This window comes from Erinaceus europaeus, chromosome 4 (assembly GCF_950295315.1).
Source record: "Erinaceus europaeus chromosome 4, mEriEur2.1, whole genome shotgun sequence".
Taxonomy (NCBI): Eukaryota; Metazoa; Chordata; class Mammalia; order Eulipotyphla; family Erinaceidae; genus Erinaceus; species Erinaceus europaeus.
Genome location: NC_080165.1, coordinates 120,698,553 through 120,722,946, shown reverse-complemented (window position 1 = coordinate 120,722,946; position 24,394 = coordinate 120,698,553). Strand labels below are relative to the sequence as shown.

At 37.1% G+C, this 24,394-nt stretch overlaps 1 protein-coding gene across 27 annotated transcripts in view; it reads right to left on the bottom strand.

The window, feature by feature from the left end:
- Positions 1 to 24,394, bottom strand: part of EPB41L2 (erythrocyte membrane protein band 4.1 like 2) — a 227,733-nt gene that overhangs the window by 78,344 nt on the left and 124,995 nt on the right. For all 27 annotated transcript variants that reach the window (XM_060190456.1, XM_060190454.1, XM_060190461.1 and 24 more), the window contains 2 exons: positions 11,745 to 11,849; positions 1,981 to 2,023 (listed from right to left, as the gene is read on the bottom strand). In XM_060190456.1, the coding sequence (XP_060046439.1) occupies positions 1,981 to 2,023; positions 11,745 to 11,849 (148 nt within the window). The remainder of the gene's footprint in view (positions 1 to 1,980; positions 2,024 to 11,744; positions 11,850 to 24,394) is intronic.

Sequence of the window (24,394 nt, the reverse complement as noted above, 5' to 3'; positions counted from 1 at the left end):
TTAGGACTGGCTCCCCTTAATTTCTTCTTTTAAATTTTCTTTCTCTCTTTTCCATGTGGAAACAAACACAAATGGATGAAAAGACAAGTCAATAAATGCAAGAAAATATAACCCAAGTAAGAAGAAGAGGGACTAGGGAAGGCTAGAAAAGAGGGAATGAATGAAAGACACAAAGTCATTGATAATAATTAAAAGATAAAAGTGACCAGTTATACCATTTACCCTGAGCAAACCTCTCATTTCTTCCTTCCTAGGAAGAATAGGGAAAGTCACTCTAATGAAGCATACGAAAAAAAGAAAAGGAGAGGTGTCTCTGTATGATGAAAAAATGGGAAAATAGGTATATGCTTGGAATGTAAAGTGAATCCTGGAACCCCACCTCCTCAGATCCCTACCACACTTGGGAAAAAAGAAAGAAAGAAAGAAAGAAAGAAAGAAAGAAAGAAAGAAAGAAAGAAAGAAAGAAAGAAAGAAAGAAAGAAAGAGAGAGAGAGAGAGAGAGAAAGAAAGAGACTAGGAGTATAGATTGACCTGTCAACACCCATGTCCAGTAGAGAAGCAATTATAGAAGCCAGACCTTCCACCTTCCACACCCATAAAAATCTTGGTCCATACTCCCAGAGGGATAAAGAGTAGGGAATCTTGCAATGGCAGGGAGGGAATATGGAATTCTGGTGGTGGGAACTGCCTGTGCCCCTCTATCCCACAAGCTTACAGATCGTTATTAAATCACCAAAAAAGAAAGAAAAGAGAATATAAAGTGAAGAACAGAGAAAGAAAGAGGATATTAAGACTAACAAAATGACTAGTGATTGAAAAAATTTTATGTGTGTGCTTAGTGAAGTAAGGACACGAATGACATTGACTGGTTTCACGCGTATGTGGTATATGATGAAGTAAAACACATGAATTTGCAAAAAATAAAAATAACTATATATATATATTCAATTTGTCTCTTAGACTTTGGGGTAACTAAGGTAGTTAGCATTGGGGAGGTATGGGTCAGAACTCCGTTGGTGGCGATAGGGTGAAACTATATCCCTGATATCTTATGATCTTGTAAGTCATTATGAATTTCCTAATAAAAAAAAAATGAAGAAACTATCTAGAGGACCTTAAAATATGAGACAGACAGTAGACAGAAAAGTATTTCAGTGTTTTTATGAATATTAAAGACAGATGTGAAAACTAACAATATAATACACATTTTCCAAGTGGCACTCAAGAAAAAAAAATCTTCCTGTATGGATAGCTCTGGGGCCCATAGTCCAACAGAACTGAAGAATTGGGGGCCAACTGGTGGTACACCTGGCTGAGCACACATGTTACAGTGCAAAAGGACCCAGGTTCGAATCCCTGGTCCCCACCTGCAGGGGAAAAGCTTCATGAGTGAAGCAGGGCTGCAGGTGTCTCTCTTCCTCTCTATCTTCCCCTTCCCTCTCTATTTCTGGCTGTCTCTATCCAATAAATAAATAAAGACAATATTAAAAAAACTTAAGAGAACTAAAGAATTTTGCTCTTGTCTAAAAATTTCAGCTATTTGTGGCTCCCTTTGTTTTTTCACTGAAAGAAACTGAAATAACATATTCAGATTATGTGAGGAAATATTTATCAATATGACTCCAGAGCCTCTAGACCTGTAAAGAAGTCCTTAAGTCATGAATAAAGTAATGGTTCTACAAAGGTATTGGTAACATCCTTAACTTCCTATATGTTGCAAATGCAAATTGAAGTTTATCATCCCATCAAGATTTTTTAATAGTTTATTTATTTATTACTATTGAGAAAGATATGAGGAAAGAGGGAGAGAATCAGATGTCCTGCCAGGAACTGAACTCAGGACCTCAGGTTTGAGAGTCTAGTGCTTTATCCACTGTGCCACCTCCTGGATCACGCATCAAGATCTTATTTTAAATACAGAAAAATGTAGATATATCCATTAACTTGGTGATGTTAAAGTATGATTATTTAAATACTCACTTCGCAGTTGTCTCTTTATTTCTTTTGCAGAATCTAGCCAGTTCTACAGGGAGAGAAAACAAGATTAATCCACAAAAATAAAAATAAAAAGTCCAAACCTCAAAATGGAACAGCTCATAGTTGACACATTCACTTAAATATAAACACATTTTAACAAAATTCTATTTGAAGTCACTTTCACCTGTTCCACTGGGTTAAGTATTGATTTATTTTTTAAAATATCTATATTATAATAAAATTAGAAGACTTCTACTAAGGTAGTTGTTTTAGAACACAGTATCTGAAACCAAATGTCTACCCAAATGCTGAGATGTATATTTACATGTAGATATATATTTACATACACAGCCCCTATAGGTAACTGAAGTAAGAAATAATCTGGCTGTTATTCATAAAGAATAAAGTATAAATGGGAAACTATTACATATACACACACACACACATATATTCCAATCAAATAATTTCTACATCCTCTTTCTCCTAAACTTTCTTTTTCCCTGCAATTTTAAGTGCTATGGACAAGCACTATCATGTTGGAGTCAATATTTTCCTGCTAAGTCTTATCGTGACCCCTTCCTTTATTTTTAAACTTCTTTCTAGATAATAAATCACAAGAAACTCACTTCTATCATATTTCTAGCCTTGGAGAAAGTTAAGATAAAGACTGTAGGAGACAAAGACCAAATTTGTAGAAGAAAAAGACCAAATCTGAGCAAAGTTCAAATCACCTAAGGACATTAAAACATTTTAATTTCAAATTTACAGTTGGAGCCCCACTCATAAGTAATTTTATGAATGTTTTAACCTATACAGTTTATATTTCTCACACCTTATCCTTATGCCATAAAAAAGGTCATTTCACTAAGACAAAGCACGTACATTTTCAACATACACTACTGATTCAAATAACTAAACTCCACTCATGCCAAAAACATCCCAAATAGTGTACTATGACATCAGCTTAAATAGAATTTTATTTAGTTATCTAAAGCAAAACTTAACATGTTTAATTTTACATAGAAAATAATGGCCTCTTGTGGTCCAGGAGGTGGTGGCATTGGAGGATAAAGCATTGGACTGTCAAGCATGAGGTCCTAAATTCAATCCCCGGCAGCACATGTGCCAGAGTGATGTCTGGTTCTTTCCTACTATCTTTCTCATAAATAAGTAAATAAATAAATAAATTCTTTTTTTAAAAAAGAAAGAAAACAATTGCCTCCTATCTTAATAATATATTGAATTGGTATAATGAGAACATTAATTACACTACTAGAAATCAATAACAATGCTTTGAAGGCAAAGCTACACAAACCTCTATGAGCTTTACTATCCTCTTCAAATTTACTACACACAGGCTCAGGGCAGCATGGACCCAGAGTGTGTATGGGTCTGTTCTTCTTCTAACAGTGGTTATATTCAAACTTTTCAATAAAGAACTACCAGAGATGGGTCTTCTTTCCTGTTACATGGGTCCCAGCTACATAGTTCAGTGATATGAAGGACTAGTGGGACCTTCTCATGGTACCTCCAAGTGTTATACTGAAGAACAACTCTAATTCTCCACTCATAAGAGAGCATACTATTCAGCTCCTGTGCCCTGAAGCTGCTGTCATACACAAGAGCCTTACAAATGGCTTGCTATGATGAGTGCAGAAGAATGTCGGGGGGGGGGGGGGGGGAGCGGAGAGAACACCATTCAGTCTCTAACCCAGATGGGGGAAAGCTTGGGGGGAGAGAAAAAGGGGAAAATGTATTGTAGTCTTTCATGCAAGAAACAAAAACACCACAGCAAGAAATTAGAGCTGCCACTCTAAAAAGAAAAGAAAAAAAGTCTCTCAGATAATCAGCACAGATAAGCGGACATTGGCTAGTGTCCATTCTTCATTGAAACATCATAGTCTTTTACTATTACTTAAAAGAATCTATAGAGCAAGTAGTCAAAAGAGTTCTAAAGTTGTACTGCACCAAAGTAAAGTAAAGGACGGGGGTGGAGGGCTAAAGGGCCAGGTCCCTTTACAGAAGAGGAGGACTTAGGCTGGCAATGAGTGGTTTGCAGAAAACTGAGAAATTCTACACAAACCAACAACTGTATCTACTGTAAACCATTACTCTCCTCCCCAATAAAAATTTAAAAGGAGGGCTCTAAAAACCCCAGGAATATGAGTAACAAAGTTCCATACACCAGTCAGACTAATCCAGACACACTGTGACTCTAGGGGTCACACTGTACAATACTGCCAGCCAAACTCTGCAAGGACCAAAGTGGCGTCCGTTCTTTACTTCAGACCTCGATCCAAGATCAGACAGTTTACGTGATATGAGAAAACGGCAACAGCAACGACTCTTTTCGTTTGTCTACCTGATTTTTCCCTTTACTAACCAACTTGAGGCCCATGAGTACACTCTTCCCTCTTGACTACTACAACTTCACAAAGACTGAGGATACAGCACATAACTCTTATCCTCCACAAATGACTTCTTGACAGTTTCAGATAACTAATAAAATCTAAATTAGAACTTACTGATTACTATCTCCCCACCGCTTGCCTTCCCCCTACCCGTGTCATGATTACTTTTTTTTCTTTTTACCAGAGCACTACTCAGCTCTGGTTTATGTTAGTGTGAGGAATTGAACCTGAGACTCTGGAGCCTCAGGCATGAGAGTTTCTTTGTATAAACATTACGCTATCTATCCCCACCCCAGGTTATATTATTTTAAAATGAATTTCTTCTTTAAGTAACTAATATCAGTTAGCATATGTTTTACTGGTAATGTATAATTATTCCACTGTATAGTGCTATAATAAATTCATAAGTAAAAAATTACTTAGTAAGATTTTTAAAATATTGGTGTATTGCACCAAAGTAAAAGACTCAGGTGGGGGGGGGAAGGGTTCAGGTTCTGAAAGTTGATGGCAGAGGAGGACCTAGTGGGGGGTGTATTGTTATGTGGAAATGTTATGCATATACAAACTATTGTATTTTACTGTTGACTGTAAACCATGAATCCAAGAATGAAATTAAAAATATATATTTTAAATAAAAGCTACCAATAGTAGACATAAAAGCATTTTAAAAATATTATTTTTTCTACAAGCGTTAAAAAAAGATTCAATTATCCTCTAACAACAAAAATATCTAGAAAAGTATAACAGTTTAATTATAAGCCATATATTCCCAATAGAAGTGTGTCAAAAAAATCCTCAGAGACTATACAGTTATATTTCTGGAATCACACATTAGAAATATTAGGGACCCATTCTCTTTTGTCTTATGTGGCACTCTAACCTTATATATTTCTTTCTGCCATCCCCAAGGAATATCTTGCCCCCTAGATCACTGTTTCTCAAAATTTAAAGATCAATATGAAGGGGGGCGGAGTGGTGCTGCCTCCAACAGATCACAGCCATTATCATGTGTATTACATGGGTTCAAGTTCTAGTCCCCCGTCTGCAGGGAGGAAGCTTCACAAGAGATAAAACAGTGCTGCAGCTGTTTCTCCTTTTCTCTCCCTCTGTATCTCCCCCTTCTGTCTCAAATTCTATCTAAAAGGAAAAAGAAAGGGGTCGGCTATCTTTGCCCAAATGGCCCACGTGCTTGCTTCTCTGGTACATGTCCTTAGATTTTCATGATTAAATGTTTAAAATATCAGGAGGGTTAAAATAAAAAGACAAAAATCCCTATGAGGAATACTTGGATAGAGTTAGGAGGGGAAAGGAGACAGCTTTTAACAATGGAATAACAAAAAACACTACTTTGAGTCTTATAAATACAGAAGGAAAAAAAAAAGGCATGGAATATATATATATACCCAATGGAGTACTGCTCAGAAGTTAAAAAAAGACAACTATACGTTTTTAGGGACTAAATGGAAGGGACTGGCAGTGGTTATGATTAGTGAAGGAAGTGAGGAAGTGAAGAACAACTAAGGTATATTTTCACTTGTGTGGAATATACAAAATTGAAATATGAATTTGAAAAAGAAAAAAAATATATAGTCAGCCCATAACTATGACCTTGGGAGAATATGGTGATTAGTGTTGAAGGGAGGTGGAGGGGAGCACAGAATTTTGGTGGTGAGAAAGATGTGGAATTATACTATTATTTCCTAATCTTGCAAATCACTATTAGCTCATTAATAAAAATGCATATATATATTGTATTTTTAATTTTTTCCTTTATTGGGGAATTAAATGTTTTACATTTGACAGTAAATATAATAGTTTGTATAAGCATATAATTTCTCAGTTTTCCACATAACAATGCAACCCCCATTAGGTCCTCTGTCAACCTTTTCCGGGACCTGTATTCTCCCCCACACCCAACCCAGAGTCTTTTACTTTGGTGCAATATAGCAACTGCATATATATTTTAAAGATGATATTGTTCCTTCTGGGCAAAATGGGTGGAACTGGAGGTGATTATGCTTAGTGAAGGAAGTGAAAGACAGCTACTGACTGGATTATTTTCACTTGTGGAGTATAAGAATTGAAACACATGAACTTGAAAATTAAATGTAGTTAAACTTTTAAGACTTTATGAGGACTAGAATGGTTATCATTGGGTGTGGGTAGGTAAGTGTCAGGGCAGGATGCAGTGTGGAACTATATGTGTAATTTTATAATCCATGAACCATTGTGGAATCAGTAATAAAAATGGGGGAAAAATTTAAGAAGAGCAAAAATAGGTCACTGGGAGCAATGGATTTATCATACAGGTACTAAGCCTCAGTGATAATCCTGATAGCAAAATAAATATGTAAGTAAATAAATATTCCTATGAGCCTCACTGTGATTCAGTGAGTATAAGAATCTGGAATTAGGGGAGTCGGGTGGTAGCACAGCAAGTTAAGTACACTTGGCACCAAAGCTCAAGGACAGGTGTAGTAAGGATACCGGTTCGAGCCCCCGGCTCGCTCCCCACCTGCAGGGGAGTCACTTCCAGGTGGTGAAGCAAGTCTGCAGGTATCTCTCTTTCTCTCCCCCTCTCTGCCTTCCCCTCCTCTCTCCACTTCTCTCTGTCCTATCCAACAACGACAACAACAACTACAACAGTAAAAAAAAAAAAACTAAGGGCAAGAAAATGGAATAAATAAATACTTAAAAAAAAGAATCTGGAATTAATCATTCTCATCAAACTTCTAATTGGTGCTAGTACTGCTGATACTTGGCCCATTCTCTAAGTAACATAGTCCTATATTTCTCTTTAATCTAGAAAGCCCTGTGCTTCCCTGTAAGTCAAATGTAGAGACACGTTTTTTCACAACACCCCTAACTACTTTTTAAGGTAGGTTCTCAGCTTTCACTGGATAAACATTGTGTTGTTGACAGGCCCCTGCACAATGTCCTAATAGGCCCCTGCTTGAATGCACGCTCCTATACAAGTCCTTCCCATCACAATAAGTAGGTATATCAAAGAATGTCAAGACCTGGACTCTTTAGTTAATTAAAGTGATAATAACCTTTACCTGACAGAGATAAACCACCAACACCATCCACCAAAGTCAGCATTGTATTAGCAAGGTGAGTATGCAGTGACTTATCACAGGATCTCTAACCACAATAGGCTTAAGTCACAATTCAGGATCCATCTTCCAGTTCCTTTCCTCCCCATACCTTCTCCCCAATTTATCTTTTCTAACTATGCTCCAGGGTGGAGCCTAAGATTCCATGGTGAGAAGGTTTTCAAAATGCCTAGCCATGTCTCCCTCCCTCCTACTCTCTCTCTGGGCACTCACCAATTTGGCTAACTGAAATAAAGAACAAATTTAATTCAACTGATCCTGTACTATCAAGTATTAAAAAGTATAAGAATACAACTATTCTTATAAAGTGTGCATTTTTCCCTTAAGAATTTATAGCAGTGAAACAGAACCCTTTAACTTCTTTTAGTCTAAATTAGGTCTAATAGAGCACTGCCATAAAGTAGGTGTTAGGAGAAAAGGTACAGGCTTCCAGTATTATAGTAAAACATTCATGGTGAATCTGGGAGAACAGGATTCAACTACTATCTATAGAATTTAAAGTATAACTATAGGGGCCAGGTGGTAGTGGCACATCTGGTTAAGCATTCACATTACAGTGTACAAGGAACCAGGTTCAAGCCCCTGGTCCTCACCTGCAGGAAGAAAGCTTCATGAGTGGTGAAGCAAGGCTATAGGTGTCTCTCTGTCTCTTTATCTCCCTTCCCCTCTCCATTTCTTTCTGTCTCTATCCAATAATAAGTAAAAAATAGAGAGTCAGGCGGTAGCACAGCAGTTTAAGCACAGATGGTGCAAAGCACAAGGACTGGAGTAAGGATCCTGGTCTAAGCCCCTGGCTGGCTCCCCACCTGCAGGGGAGTCGCTTCACAACCAGTGAAGCAGGTCTGCAGGTCTTTCTCTCCCCCTCTCTGTCTTCCCCTCCTCTCTCCCATTTCTCTCTGGCCTATCCAACAATGACGACATCAACAGCAACAACAATAATAATTACAACAATAAAACAACACGGGCAACAAAAGGAAATAAATTTAAAAAATTAAAAAATAAGTAAAAAATATTTTTTAAAAATGAAAAGTATAACTATAGAATAGGAAATAAAATCTTAGAATGGTTTATAGGTGGCATTCATATTTAATATGAACATTTAATACAAATCTAGGTTTTTGGGGGTGGAGGGTATCTAGCTAGTATACAGATGCTTTAATCAGTTTTCATAGAATCAGCTGTAGGCATCAAACATACTTTTACTAGGCATCTCTTTCAACATGACTGAAATACCTGGGCTAAGTGCCCAACTGTATTAACATATAACATTCAAGAAAAATGTCCAGTGTCCTATTGAAGAGGTAAGTAGCAACTTGGAAGGTGTGCTGATGCCTATTTTAAGTAGAAATGAGATTGTACCACTGTAACAACAATAGTCTAGTAAAACATTTCCTCAGTAAAATCTTCTAAAAAGCATGAAAAGTTCAAAACAACATTTACCCTCTTAAGAGAATCCAAAGAACTTAATCACTCAATCTAGCCAAGAATCGTAAAGAGTTGGAGTCTGGTACATAAAAGAGTAATATGTTCCTTGGTGCCACATTATTTTAATGACATTTTCCAAAATAAAATTTATATAAGCACTCTCAACAGACATTACAAAGTTCTAATACTAATGAAAACATTTCATACTCAGAGTGAATTGAAAATCTGTTCAATAAAGAATCTCAACAGAACTACACTAACATAAATGGGGAAAAATTCATACAAATAACTAGAGTTTGCCTCACTTTTACTTTATATGAGAAAAACTGAAAATTCTATAAATGCAGGTGCCATTAAGCATGAAAAACAACAATAACACAATTTCTGTATCCTATTGTATCTATTGTTGAAAGTACAGTGACTTTAAATTGGGTTTGATAAAACTGAGATAGCAAAACAGCAATAATTTTGTGACAGAAACAGTACATGATACATGCATATTGGATTAATACACATTCTTTTACATCAGTGTCTCAATAACTGGATTTCTGCCTATACAAGTGAGGACAAAAGAATTATACAATAGAGCAGCAACATAGCTCTTGTAGATAGTATGCTTGCTTTGTCATTTGACCCAGGTTTGAGTCGAGCCCGAACCACACTTCAGAGGACGTTTTAGAGCTGTGATATCTGTCTGTCAATACATTAGTCTGAAAAAGTCAGCCTGGAGCTGATACCAGTGAAGACAAAATAACAACAACAATAATTATATAATATAAAAGTTTTAACAGAAAATCAGATTATATGTAAATAATTATATACACTACCAATTACATGCACAAATTTCCTGAGTTTTGACTGTTTTGAAAAGGACATACCACTCTTTATAACTCAGAAGTTCTCTCTGCATGGAAAGCCTGCAAACAAACAAGCTCAGTGCCCAATTTCTGGGCATTCCTCATTTCTGATTTTTTATGAGGAACTCCAAATTAAACGAAGTTATATGCCTCTTCTTATATCGTTAACATTTTTAATAATGAGAATCCAGTGGAGGACTAACTTGCCATGTCTTAAGCCTAATATTCTATGCCTTAATAACCATACCCTCTCTGACCTCAACCATCTCTTACTTGAGTACACCCTGTACACGCTGGGTCTTGGCATCCAACAGTGTTCTCCAGTTCATCAGACTTCATCATCCCACTCTCAGATGTTATCACTTCCACTCCTTCTAAGTGTTCTGACTATCCCCACTATCCCTGCTTTTCAACTTCATTGGACTTTCATTCTCCTATACTATCAGCCCATTTCAGTCTTACTTATGTTCCTTCCTGTGAAAAACCCAATCAGGCTGATCAGCACCTCATCTCATCAGCACTTCCAATTTTCTTTATCTTTTGTCACCATAAGCATAGCCAACTGGGACTACCTTTAATATGTCTTTTTTACTTTTACTCTTCTATCAGAGTTGAGGATGGTGATAATAGAAAAATATACATCAGTTTATTCTAACATTATAATTTTGTGATCCGGAATCTCAACTGGACTGCAACAGCAAGCCAACTGCTATCCAGTGAATAGTTGTCACCTCCAAAATCTTTTTTTTTTTTTAGTTTATTACCTGTATTTATTTATTGGATAAAGACGGTCCGAAATTGAAAGGGAAGGGGGAGATACAGAGATAGAGAGGAAGAGAGGCAGAGAGACACCTACAACACTGCTTTACCACCTGCAAAACTTTTCCCCCTGCAGATGGGAACTAGGGGCTTAAGGGTCCTTCTGCACTGAAACATTTGTGCCACCACCCAGCCCCCAGCACCTCCAAAATCTTATGTCACAATCTAGTCCCCAATGGGGCAGTATCAGGAGGTGGGGCCTCTGGGAAGTGATTAGGCCAGAATCAGGATAGTGAAATCATAGTGAATAGGATTAGTGGTCTTCTAAAAGAGTGACCACAAAGTTTCCTTACCCCACCCCTTCCATCTCACAAAGAAACAAGAAGGTAGCTTTCTATGAATCAGGAAGAGGGCATTCCCCAAATACTTAAGACTTTCTAGTCTCTAGAACTATGAGAAAGGCCTTTTGTTTATAACTGACTCAGTTTGTAATATTTTTGTTAGAACAGCAAGAAAGGATAAAAACAGAGAGCCACAGCTCAAGTCTGATTTACCAGAACTGGTTATTTCTCTCTTTATATATGTAACTGAGAAAGTCCAAATGTTTCCTGGAATTAGACTTAAGTAATACACTGATGCTTCTAAATAGTGTCTTAGGACACTCTTGTTTGGTAGGTTTCCACATGATCCCAGCTGACTACATCACCTACCTCAGACAAGCTGAGCCCCGCTCAACAGTCAATCTTTACCCCACACTATAACCTGTTCAGCAAGCCAAAAGCTCTGCCTCAATCACAGATAGACTATAAATGGCTACTCTTTACATGCCTCCAATGGGCCTCCATTCCTACTTTTCAATATGATTAATTTCCAACACATAAGTGAATTCAAGAACTAAAAATTCAACCTCAAAATGTTTAACTCCAATTCTTCCTACTGATGTTTCTAATTAATTAATGTAGGATAAGGCTTCTCATTCAATCCATCTGCTCATAATGCAAGTGGAAATGCATAAATATATACATACAATGATAAAAATTACAGATAATAGTATTTGTAGTTTTCACCTTTATCAAATGACTATAACCAACATAAAATGTCAAAATAAAACCATGGAAAAACTTACTGTAAATGTTTTATACTCATCAAGAAAAATACTTATTTGTCTAAGCAGATATAAACTTAATAAATTCACTTACTTTCTGCTCAGAACTTTCCTGAAACAAAAGTCCAAAGTAGTCCTTCTCCAAGAGATTGAGATGTTCACACACTTTATCAAATAGCACTTGTCCCTTAGCACGTTTCTGAGGAAGAAGAAATAATATCTTTACTTTTCAAGTAATGAAGACTTCATGTGTACTGTAAATAAAAAGTACCATAGTGGTCCGGGAGGTAGCACAGTGGATAAAGCATTAGACTCACAAGTGTGAGGTCCTGAGTTCAATCCCAGGCAGCACATGTACCAGAGTGATGTCTGGTTCTTTCTCTCTCTCTCTCCTCCTATCTTTCTCATTAATAAATAAATTAAATCTTTAAAAAAAGTACCATAGTTGATATTATGTTAATACAAAATGTTTTCCAATGTTCTTTAATAATACAAAAAGTGATTTCATTTTATTTTTCCCAAAACATACATATATACACACCATAAATTTTAAAGTCAAAACATAAGACAGAGCTATAGGGTTTTTTTGTACTATTTCCTTTTTAAAAAATATTTTATTTATTTGCTTTACTTATTTCAGATAGAAATAAGAATTTTGAGAGAAATCAAGAAGAAAGGGGATATAGAGAGGGAGAAAGAAAGACATCTGCAACACTGCTTCACTGCTTAGCACCTTCACTGCAGGTGGGAGCCTAAGGCTTAAACCTGAGTTCCTGAGTACTATATGTGCACTCAACTAGGTGCACCACCACCCAGCTCCATACAGAGCTATGTTTTAATACTAATCTATGAAACTACAAAAGAGCTAAGAAAATAGCATTCTAGTTCTTTAATCTATTTTAAAGGCAGCACCAAATATGTATGTGTGTGTGTGTGTGTGTGTGTATGTGTGTGTATACTGTCTCTCTCAGTTCCTCATGTCACTATAGTCTACTCTGCCACCACAGAGTATAATCCTATACTCAATGTATACTACTTCAATTTGTCCTATGAGCACTTAAGTTTGACTTGTGTTTTTGTGATTATTTGTAGAATTTTTTCCAATACAAATTCCTTGGGGGGAGGGGGGATGAGCAGTAGCGCAGTAAGTTAAGCGCACATGGAGTGAAACATAAGGACTGGCATAAGGATCCAGGCCCAAGCCCCCAGCTCCCCACCTGCAGGGGGTCGCTTCACAAGTGGTGAAGCAGGTCTGCAGATGTCTATCTGTTTCTCCCCCGTTTTCCCCTCCTCTCTCAATTCCTCTCTGCCCTAGCCAACAACAACAGCTATAATAGCAATAACAACAACAACAACAAGGGCAACAAAATATGAAAGATGGCCCCCAGGAGCAGTGGATTAGTGGTGCAGGCACTAAGCCCCAGCAATAACCTTGGAGGCACAAAAAAGCAAACAAAAGAAACAAACAAAAAAAATTATTTTTTCTTAAAGAATGATTTAAGGTACCAGCACTGAGCCCTAGCAAAAACCCTGGTGACAATAAAATAAAATAAAATAAAATAAAATAAAATAAAATAAAATAAAATAAAATAAAATAAATCAGAGGCCTCAAAGAATTTTAAAATACTTTAATATGAGTTTGTTTTATTTTAAAATAAGCTGTTATCAAAACAGAGGTAAGAGCCTTTAACAATCATAGAAGAAAAACTTTTTGTCTAATCAGTAACAAAACATAGAGTAGTAACTTGTTTCCAATTAAGATGCACATCCCTGTTGTATGCTTTACATTGGGTTCTAGTTCTCCCCCGCCAAGAGAATTAGATCAGTCCTGTTAATTTTGCGGCCAGCTTGGCCCCGCCCCTAGGAAACCCGCCAGAGTTCCAGAGTGACAGGGTTCCTGAGTTCGAGAGTAAGAGAGAGTGCTTGCGCCGCCGCAAAGAGACAGCAGAGTTCTGTTTGGTCATTAGTTTGGTTTAGTTTATGAATCGTTGTTCCTGAATAAAGAAATACAGCTTCCCTGCTCAGCCTTTGTCTCCGCGTCTCTGTTACCCGCCCGTGAAGCTAACCAGCCCAGCTAGAGCCGTCCGAATTTTTAACAACACATCCCTAGGAAAGACCAACTGTGAGGTCCAGTCAGATACACACCTCTTCCTTCCTCTTGCACTGATAGAAGCAATCACTGTGTAAGTGAACAGTCAACAAACCATAACATTTTTTTTCATTTTTAAGATGCAATGCATCCTATTGTCAAAATGTGTACTTATGAAAATAAATGTTCCCCCCAAAATGGAGTAAGACAAAGATATTTCGATTCAATCAACACAACTAAGATAACATTTTGACTATTCTTCATAGAAACTCAATTCAAATGTTTCTTTCTCTTTTCTAGTCTTGTCTTTCTCCTGTCTATGAAAACAGAAGTAAAAAAAATGTATGCCCCAGGGTAGCAGTAGACAGTATAATGGTTATGCAAAGAGACTCTCATGCCTGAGGCACCAAGGTCCCATTTTCAATCCCCAGCACCACCATAAGCCAGAGTTGAGCAGTGCTCTGGTTAAAAAATAAAAATAAGGTTTTTGTTTATTTGTTTTTGTTTTTTATTTTTAAACAGAGCACTGTTCACCTCTGGCTTATGGTGGTGCAGGGGACTGAACCTGGGACTTTGGAGTCTCAGGCATGAGAGTCTGTTTGCATAACCATTATGCTATCTACCCTCCACCCGTATTGCACCAAAGTAAAAGACTCTGGGGTGGGTGGGTGGCTGGGTGGGGAGAATACAGGTCCATGAAGGATGATAAATGACATAGTGGGGGTTGTATTTTTAAATGGGAAACTTGGGAATATTATGCATGTACAAACTATTGTATTTACTGTTGAATGTAAAACATTAATTCCCCAATAAATAAATAAATTTTTTAAAAGATTTATTATAAATCATCAAAAAAATAAAATAAAATAAAAATATTCCCCAAAGATCTGCAAAGAAGCATATGGAACTTTCATTATTAATTCTTTTAGATATTTCCTGGGGGGGGGGAGGGGAGTTACAGCTATCTCTCTTTCTTGTAAAAATAAATCTTATAATAATATATCTGAAAAATTAAAACCAAAATAATAGAATTACATAAAATCAGAGGGAAAAGGTGGGAGGTTCAACTCAGGGCCTCACACACAGTCAAGTGTGCACTCTACCAGGTGAGTTATATCTTGCATCCCTTTTCACTGTAGATCTCTATGAGTAGGCAGAATCACTTTCTTTTTCAAGAGACACTGGATGTGGTGAGATGAAAAAAGTAACCCATTCATAATAGGTAAACAATGCACTGTGGCTGCTAGGTAACTGAGTGGTCTTGACAGTCATAAAAACACAACAAATGATTTAGTATCTAGTACATGTCAATTTCTATGTTTTTAGGGAAACAACAATAAATAAGATATTCACGGTCTCGGGAAGTTTACAGTCAAATAAAGACACAAAAAATAAAGAGGGAGCAAAAAGAAAAAAAAAGTCTGAGTCCACCTATCTCATTTAACCCACCCAAAGAAAAAATGATGAATAAGATAACATGATACAAGAACTCTACCAAAGGCCGGAGGTGGTGCACCTGGTTAAGCACACACTATAGTGCTCAAGCACCTGGATTTGAGCCCCTGGTCCCCACCTGTAGGGGGAAAGCTTTGCAAGTGGTGAAGCAGAGCTGCAGGTATCTCTCTCTCTCTCCCTCTCTGTCTCCCCCCATCCTCTTGATTTCTGCCTGTCTCTGTCTAATAAATAAAGAGAATGAAACAATAAAAATAAAATAAAAAGAATCTCTGTTTAAAAAAAAAAAAAGAACTCTACCCAAAGGCAATGCCTTACCTATGAATAAAGGTCAGTAATTATGATTCTATCTCCTGTTGGAGAATTTAAATTCAAGACAGACATATACATTTAATTACATATACACACATAAACACACATATAACATTATACAAAAGAGCAGTGCAAATTCAGAACAAGGGACAGTGACTAGTAAGTAAGCAAACATTGATGATTTAGGAAGCTGAGACTAGCACTGATGGTATCATAAGATGATCCATATATAAACATACATTCCCTAAATAGAAATTAAAACAGAACAAGAAAAAATTCTGCTAATTATACATTATCATTGAACACCAAAACTCTTATGTGCACATTAGATAGCTTGAAAAGTTTCACTGGGGGGAAAAGAAAAAAAAGGCCTCTTTCCTATCACTCATGCTATTTCCCAAACTGAATTGGTTAAACAAATCACCCTCTATTTATTTAAAAGCAACACCTGGTTATCCCACAGCAGAATTACTGTTCTTCAGATCCTATCTCAAAAAAAAAAAGTTAAAGTTACTGTGACTCAGTAATTTAGGTTTGGAGATTAATGTATCTTTTTCATTAAAAGATAAAAAAATTCCAATGAATGAGCATTCAGCTTAAGTCAGTCTAGGGCTGAATGCACTCCACTGTCTGCTAAAGCAAATGATTCCAAGAGATATGTCAACAAATAAAAACACATACAAGGAAACTCATCACTATTCTGGAATGTTATGCGCAGTAACAGTATCGGATTCAGAAATTATATGTAATGGAATTATCAAGTGGACAAAGCAAAATGAGCAACTCTGTATGTTTAAATAAATATGCATTATAAAACAAAATTATTTTTCTAAATTAAATTGTTAAATTATAATTCACGTGGACAGGTTTTGATATAGTTAAAGAGAAAAAACAGTCAACTGAAAGATTTATAAAAAAATTGCCTAGAGTAAAGACAAAGAGATGGGAAAATGTAAGGAAAATAGAATGAATTCTAGATGAAGACAATGGAGATATAAAAAAAAAAGAGGCACTATTAAAAGATTAGTACAAATGCTAAAATTTTCAAATTAAGGCAACTCATGTGTTAAGTCAGATAAATACATGTTAAAATACAACCAATATGTACCATTAGTTTATTATTTAAAGACTCAAAAATTGTGATAAATAGTAAGGCTTTCAAACTGAAAAAAAAAAATCAATGAATCTCTAGTTGGATAAAATTAAAACCATTAATATGTCATCAATTATACCATTAGCTTACTTATACTCAATAACACCAAGAGGCTTTGGCATTCACTATTTGTTACCATGTGCAAAGACCAGGGTTCAAAAGTCCCTGGCTCACACATGGAGGGCTGAAGCCTCACAAGCAGTACAACAATGCTACAGGTGTCTCTCCTTCTCTCTCCCTCTTTAACACCCCCCCCCAACTTCCCTCTATCTAGAAAGAGTGGGGATGGGGAAGGAAGGAACAAAAAAGGGAAGAAAGAGAGGAAAGGAGGGAGGAAGGGCTACCAAGAGTGGTGAAGTAGTACTTCAGGCACTAAGCCCCAACAATAAGGTGGCAATAAAAAAAAAAATTCAAATTATATTTAAAAATAATGCCAACAAGGTAAGAGGAGTAAAAGAAATGAGCAAGGGAAAAGGGAGTGAAGTTAGGAAACTCAAAGAAGTTACTCTTAAATGAAAACGGAATTGTTTTTAGAAAATTAACTCAAGGTACAGCAAACCATAACAAAAGGACTTTTCAAAGTTAACCCAATTACCAAATAATGTGATGATAACATTAACTATCGATTACCTTTTTGAACCCTAAGACAGCAGGAACCTCACATCTCCACTATAGAGCCCCTACTTCCCCGAGTCCTGGAACCCTTGGATAGGGCCCACTTTCCCACATGCCTCTCCCAATCCATATCAAATAATATTGCATCCGCCGATCACAACCTAACCAACGCAACGATTGCCACCTCAACATACTCAGCTTCCCCAGAGACCCACTCTACTAGGGAAAGAGAGAGGCAGACTGGGAGTATGGACCGACCAGTCAACGCCCATGTTCAGCAGGGAAGCAATTACAGAAGCCAGACCTTCTACCTTCTGCAACCCACAATGACCCTGGGTCCATGCTCCCAGAGGGATAGAGAATGGGAAAGCTATCAGGGGAGGGGATGGGATATGGAGATTGGGTGATGGGAATTGTGTGGAGTTGTACCCCTCCTACCCTATGGTTTTGTTAATTAATCCTTTCTTAAATAAAAAAAAAAATTTAAAAAAAAAGAAAATTAACTCAAGAAGACAAAGATAACAGCATGTCTCATTATCTCATTAAAAGTATCAGATTACCTGATGATATATTAAACACTACATATTAAATGTCCCAAGTTACCATATATTTTTTTCTTTTTTTTTAACCAGAGTACTAATCAGCTCTAGCTTATGGTGGTACAGGGGGGATTAAGCCTGGGACTTCATTGCCTCAGGCATGAAAAATCTTTTTGCATAACCATTATGCTACCCACCCCCACCCCCAAGTTACCATATTTTATACATACTAATCTACAAGCAAATCTGTTCTTATATGCTCTGACAGCAACACTGTCCAGTCACTTACAAGTTCCTGTTTGATGTTCTACTGTTCAAAACACTCTATAAATAGCAATTCCCATGACTAGGGGGAAAGGAACCAAGATAAAACTCCTATTGGTAATATATAAAGCTTTGTGCAGAAGCGTGCACAAATGAGAATCACTAATTTTCAACAATAAAGGAGAAAGATACTGTAGTAGAGTTCCAGAAATGTATGTTTGAACCCCATATCTAAATCTTGACAGTTATGAAGCTTTCAGCAAGTTATACAACTTCTCTGTACCTCACTTTCCATTCTTTAAAATTGAAATTCTCAGAATGGCGATAAGTAAATGAGGTGTATTAAAAGCACTTAAAATGTTTGGCACATTACATGGATTCATTAAAAGGCAACTGAAATCACTGGGCCTTTTTAAAGTGCTCTAAAAACAATAATTTTAATATAATTAAAGAACAGTCATAGTTATTTAATTCATTCTAGTTTCACAAATGAGAAAACAGCGTAGACAGACCTTAGATTATCTGACTTTTCAGTCTGGACCTTAAATTATTTGATGTTTTATTCTGGACCTTAAATTATGTGACTTTTCAGTCTGGTTTCCACTAAAGAACTGATTTTTCCTGTGATATCCATTAAGCAAAACCACTCTATATTTTTTATCTGGAAATATAGTGCTCCCAGATACTGTAATATTCCCAGATAAAAGGATTACTGGTATATTTTAGGAAGTTTCACAGTGGGCAGAACATCAGAATTGCAAATATAAGGTCCCGAGTTCAATGCCCAGAATCATATTGCCAGAATGATGCTATGCTATAGTTCTATCTCCCTTATTAACAAGGTGTGTGTGTGTGTGTGTGTGTGTGTGTGTGTGTGTGTGTGTGTGTGTGTGTGTGTGTACACACACATATAGGTGCACATATATATGGTTTCTGGAAATGTAATGACACACTTTTGCACTGAAATATGTTATGACCTTCCTAACAACTATGTGTGTGTGTGCTTTTTTTTAAATTTGCTTCCGCCCCACTTTTTGTTGCCCTTGTCATTGTAGTTATTATTGTTGTGGTTATCGATGTCGTTATTGTTGGTTAGGACAGAGAAAAATGGAGAGAGGAAGGGAAGACAGAGAGGGGAAGAGAAAGACACCTGCAGACCTGCTTCACCACTTGTGAAGTGACTCCCCTGCAGGTGGGGAGTCGGGGGGGGGGGGGGCTTGAACCGGGATCCTTATGCCAGTCCTTGCGTTTCGTGCCACACGCACTTAACCCACTGCACTACCGCTCAACCTCTATTTTTTTATTATTATTATTATTATTATTATTATTATTATTATTATTATTATTTTACGGAGGCTTCACTGGTTCAAGACAACTTCAAATAAGGAGACAGAAACAGACAGACAGAAAGACACCACAGCTTCCTTCATTACAGTGGCAACCAGACTAAAACCTTGGTCATGCAAATGACAAAGCAAATGCACTATCCAAGTGAGCTATCTTGCCAGCCTGAATATATGTACATATACATACATACTTTTATTTTTATTTATTTTTCTCAAAGGCTACTAGCTCACCAAGACATTCTAAAATACTATTCTCGTTTCATTTACACACACACACACACACACACACGATTATTTAATAAGAGAAAGACAGAAAGACACAGAGAGAGACCAGAGTATTGCTCATCTCTGGTTTATGGTGATGCTGGGGATTGAGTCTGAGACCTCAGAGCCTTAGGCATGAAAGTCTTCTGTAGAACCATTATGCTGTCTCCCCCGCCCTCTTCTCAGTTTCTTTCCGCTTAGTGAAACCCTACCTACAACAACAAGGGAGGTAGCTCAGTGGTATATATCAAGAATGACATACTTGAAGCCCCAGGTTCTAGCCCTAGCATCATCTATGTTAGAGTGGTACTTTGGCCTCTCTTTAATCTTCTTTAGTCTCTGTTTCATATGAACAACATAAACTAAAAAATAAATAAAACAATAAATAAAACACCCTTCCTTTGGACAGATCTCCATATTCCTCTTCTCTGAAAGCTTACTCCAAACTTCCAATTTTTATCTTTTGCTTCATTAGTATTACTTCACATCTATAAAACTTTTATACTCTTACTATTTTTCCATAATTATTACCCCTAGAGACTGTTATTTATGCAAAAGTATGCCTTACTCACTTCCTACAACAATATTCTTGCTGAGTAACCAGTTCACTGGTAGAGTCAAGCCAAGTTACCTGCATGATGGAATGAATCAGTAAAAAGAATTGGAAAAAAAAAAAGTCACAGACCTACATTTAATTTTACAGTCCAACATTGTACTTAAGCTCTTCTTCATAGTTAGAGAATTTCCAAATATCAATACTTCTTGTGAACTAGAAGAATGACTTTAGCAGAAGAAGCCAGTCTGTTCTTTTCTCTTTAGAAGAGACCATGTTCTTCTCTATATGTAGAAGGGAACAGAGAGGCTTTCTATCTTTCTTCCTTCCTTTCTTTCTTTCTTTCTCTTTCTTTCTTTTCTTTTCAAATCTACATATCACTTCATTAACATTAGTTTCAATACTGTTTCTTCTTTAATAACCAAAACATGTCTTGGTCCTGTGTCTTCTATTTTCTTACCACTAGAGCTTCTTAAGTGCATGATTCCACCACACTCAGCAACTCCCCCCTCCCCCCAGCTAGTGGGTAAGAGACAAAGAAAGGAAAAGAAACATCACAACTCTAGTTCACTGCTTGTGAGGTTTCCTACTTGTAAGATGGTCCTAACACTGCTCTGAAGTCTTTCTTTCTTTCAAGCTGTTTTTAATTATTTATTTATTATATGGAAACAGAGAAATCTAGAGAGAAGGGAGAGGAAGGGGGAAGAGAGGGAAGGGGGGAGAAGGGAAGAGGAGGAGAGGGAGGAAGAAAGAAAGAGAAGGAGAAGGAGGAGGAGAAGGAGGAGAAGAAGGAGGAGAAGGAGGAGAAGGAGGAGAAGGAGGAGAAGGAGGAGAAGGAGAAGGAGAAGGAGAAGGAGAAGGAGAAGGAGAAGGAGAAGGAGAAGGAGAAGGAGAAGGAGAAGGAGAAGGAGAAGGAGAAGGAGAAGGAGAAGGAGAAGGAGAAGAAATCTAGAACACTGATTTACCACTCATGAAACTTTCCCCCTGCAGGTGGGGACCAGGGGCTTGAAACAGGGTGACTGTGCCATTGTGTACTGCAGTGTATGCATACAGCCAGATGTGCTATCACCCAGCCACTCACTGAAGTCTTTCTTACACTAAATGTTTTAAAGACTACAGATTGTATCACTCTTTTCAGATAATGTGATTAATTAAAATCATAACTTAATAAAATTTTCAAAATTCACATAAAAAATGAATCTTAATTTCTGTATTAAATGTCATCAAGCTTTGCAATTCATTTTTCTCTAGGGCAATTATACCACTAACCAGCAATATAAAAATCAGTATTTTAAAAATATAAAAGTAAAAAAGCCCTTTAGTCTAAGTTTCAGTTTGCAATTTTTCTCTTTAAGAGAGGAAAGGTATAATCTAATTGAAGCACCCTAGAAAGATTTAATTGAGGGAATGAGCTGGCTCTTTTAATTTTTCTTCTATTAAGGCTATTTATTTACTTACATGAGAGAAAGCACTGCTCAGATCTGGCTAAAAGTGATTCTGTGGGTTGTACCTGAGCCCTCAGGCATGCAAGTCCTGTGCTCTAATTTACTGAGTGATCGCTCCATCTCATAGCCATTATTCTTCTTCTACAGCTTATTTTTTTGATTGATAGATCACTATATTGGGGAGAAATTGCACAAACTACCAAAATATAAACTGCCAAAGTGTAAATTAGAAAATAATCATTTTTTCCAGTATATTTAAATTTATCAAAAATTTTCTACTTTTCTTCTACTTTTATCTTGCTTGCTTTATAAGACAGTTCTGGATATATTAGTCACTATCCTGTAGAGTAAGCTATACTGATCATAGCTTATTAACATCAAAATAATTTAGAAGTTAGGAAAGACTGCATAGTAGTAATCTAAAGGGGAGGAACAAATCAAAGTGAGTTAAGTGGGTTTAAAATATATTACTGAAGACTGAAAAAGACTAGTTTTGGAGAACTTGGTGAAATATTTTTAAAAATAAGGAAAAGGAAAAGACTGTAGCAACCCTGAAGACTGGCAGCCTGGAATCTAAGACTTGTGCAAAGTTCCTTATGTCTAGACTGTTGGTGGCATTTAGTACTGAGTCCACAACATGACATTTCTGCAGGCTTCTCAAGTTGGTAGAATGTGTACAACTGCTGAGCCAGCAGAATTCAGTTTATGCCACACACATCGCTGGCGTTTTAGATAACACCATCACTGTCTGTGTAGGCCCCTCCACACTGTGGTTATTGTATGCCGAGGAGATGGTGCTGGGAAGTACACAATGCAATCCATACATTACAGCCCAAGAGCTATGTATTTTTTCTAGATCTAAATTACGCTATGCAAATATAAAAGGCCAAGCAAAGGAAGGCATGCACACAGAAAATGTAACAACTGATACGTTGTTAGAAGGGGGAAGGCTGGAGGAAACCAAAGAATACCATACAATAGGGAAAAGAGTGTTTCAACTTGCTTAAGACCAGTATTTGTCAGATTCTTTGTTAATAATCTGAGGGAAGTGTCAGCACACCTCTGTCCCCAAAATTCATTCAAACCCCCCAGCAAAAGAAAAAAAGAAAGAAAGAAAGAAAGAAAGAAAGAAAGAAAGAAAGAAAGAAAGAAAGAAAGAAAGAAAAACCAACTGTATGAAGGAGGGAATTTACCAGCTGAGTTTGCTTCCCCAAACATTAAAAGTTTATCACACATAATCTCAACAAAGAATTGAGGAGAGAACATGATTTTCAGGAATTTTAAACTTTATTCAATAAAACTGGGAACATTCACATGTTGGGCCAAGAGAGATAGAAAGAGGGAGAGAGAGAGAAAGACAGAAAAAGAGGTGCCCCTTACTCACATCTTGACCTGGGACTCACCTAAGCAGAGAGAGAGAGACCATGCCCAGAGGTCTAGCTTATAATACCCAACTCCCACCCTCCCCTTTCCAAACTACACCTATCACCACTCTCAGTTTCTGTGCAGCAATTTCCTTCCCCCAGACACATAGGGTGTGCCCGGGGAACATGTGTTCCATGTAGTGAGGGCAGCAGTGTCAGTGTCCCCTTAGGTACTTCATGTGTTCCGTGTAGTGAGTGCAGCAGTGTCAGTGTTCCCTTAGGTACTTCCTGTCATTTCTGACCTCAACACAGTAATTTAGTATATGTGTTTAAAAAAAGGGAGGGGAGAAAATTCTAGAAGTAAATGATTCATTCACAGCAAAGGAAAACGTTCATGTTTTTCTAATTAATAAAAATTGTTTTAAAAAGATTTTCTAACTATTTTTAAAAAGTAATATGTATGTGTATATGAATAAAATACAAAAAGTATGTGTATGTATACATATATATGATACAGGTATACACATAAATATACTTAATTTTTGGAGGGGCTAAAATCTGTTTCATGGGGGTTGGGTGGAAGCACAGTGGATTAAGCACACATGGTGTGAAGTGCAAGGACTGGCATAAAGATCCCAGTTCAAGCCCTGGACTCCTCACCTGGGGGGGGGGGGGGGAGTCGCTTCACAAGTGGTGAAGCAGGTCTGCAGGTGTCTGTCTTTCTCTCCCCCTCTCTGTCTCCCCCCTCCATTTCTCTCTTTCCTATCCAACATCATCAGTAACAATAATAACCACAACAATGGCAATAAAAGAGAAAAAAATAGCCTCCAGGAGCAATGGATTTGTGGTGCAGGCACGGAACCTCAGCTATAACCCTGGAGGCAAAAAAAAAAAAAACCGCCTTTCATATTTTATTTTCATTAATGCTCAGGGAAACTGTAAAGGTACATCAAGAGATAGGCATTTAAGGGCCAGGTGGTAGTACACCTGGTTGAGCACACATGTTACAATGTGCAAGGACCTGGGTTTGAGCCCCCAGTTCCCACCTGCAGGGGACAAGCTTTGCAAGTGAAGCAGAGTTGCAGTTGTTTCTCTGTCTCTCTCCCCTCTATCACCCCCTTCCATCTCAATTTCTGGCTGTCTCTATCCAATAAATAAAGATAATAATTTTTTTAAAAGATAGGTATTTAGTCGATAAATACGACTTGCAATGTTATATTTATGCAAGAACATAAAGTTTCTTATAAATATCTAAAATAGATTTCAAAATTGCATATAGTATTCCTTAAAACTAGACTATAGAAGTGAATTCTGGGGCCAGGTGGTGGTGCACCTTGTTGAGGGCACA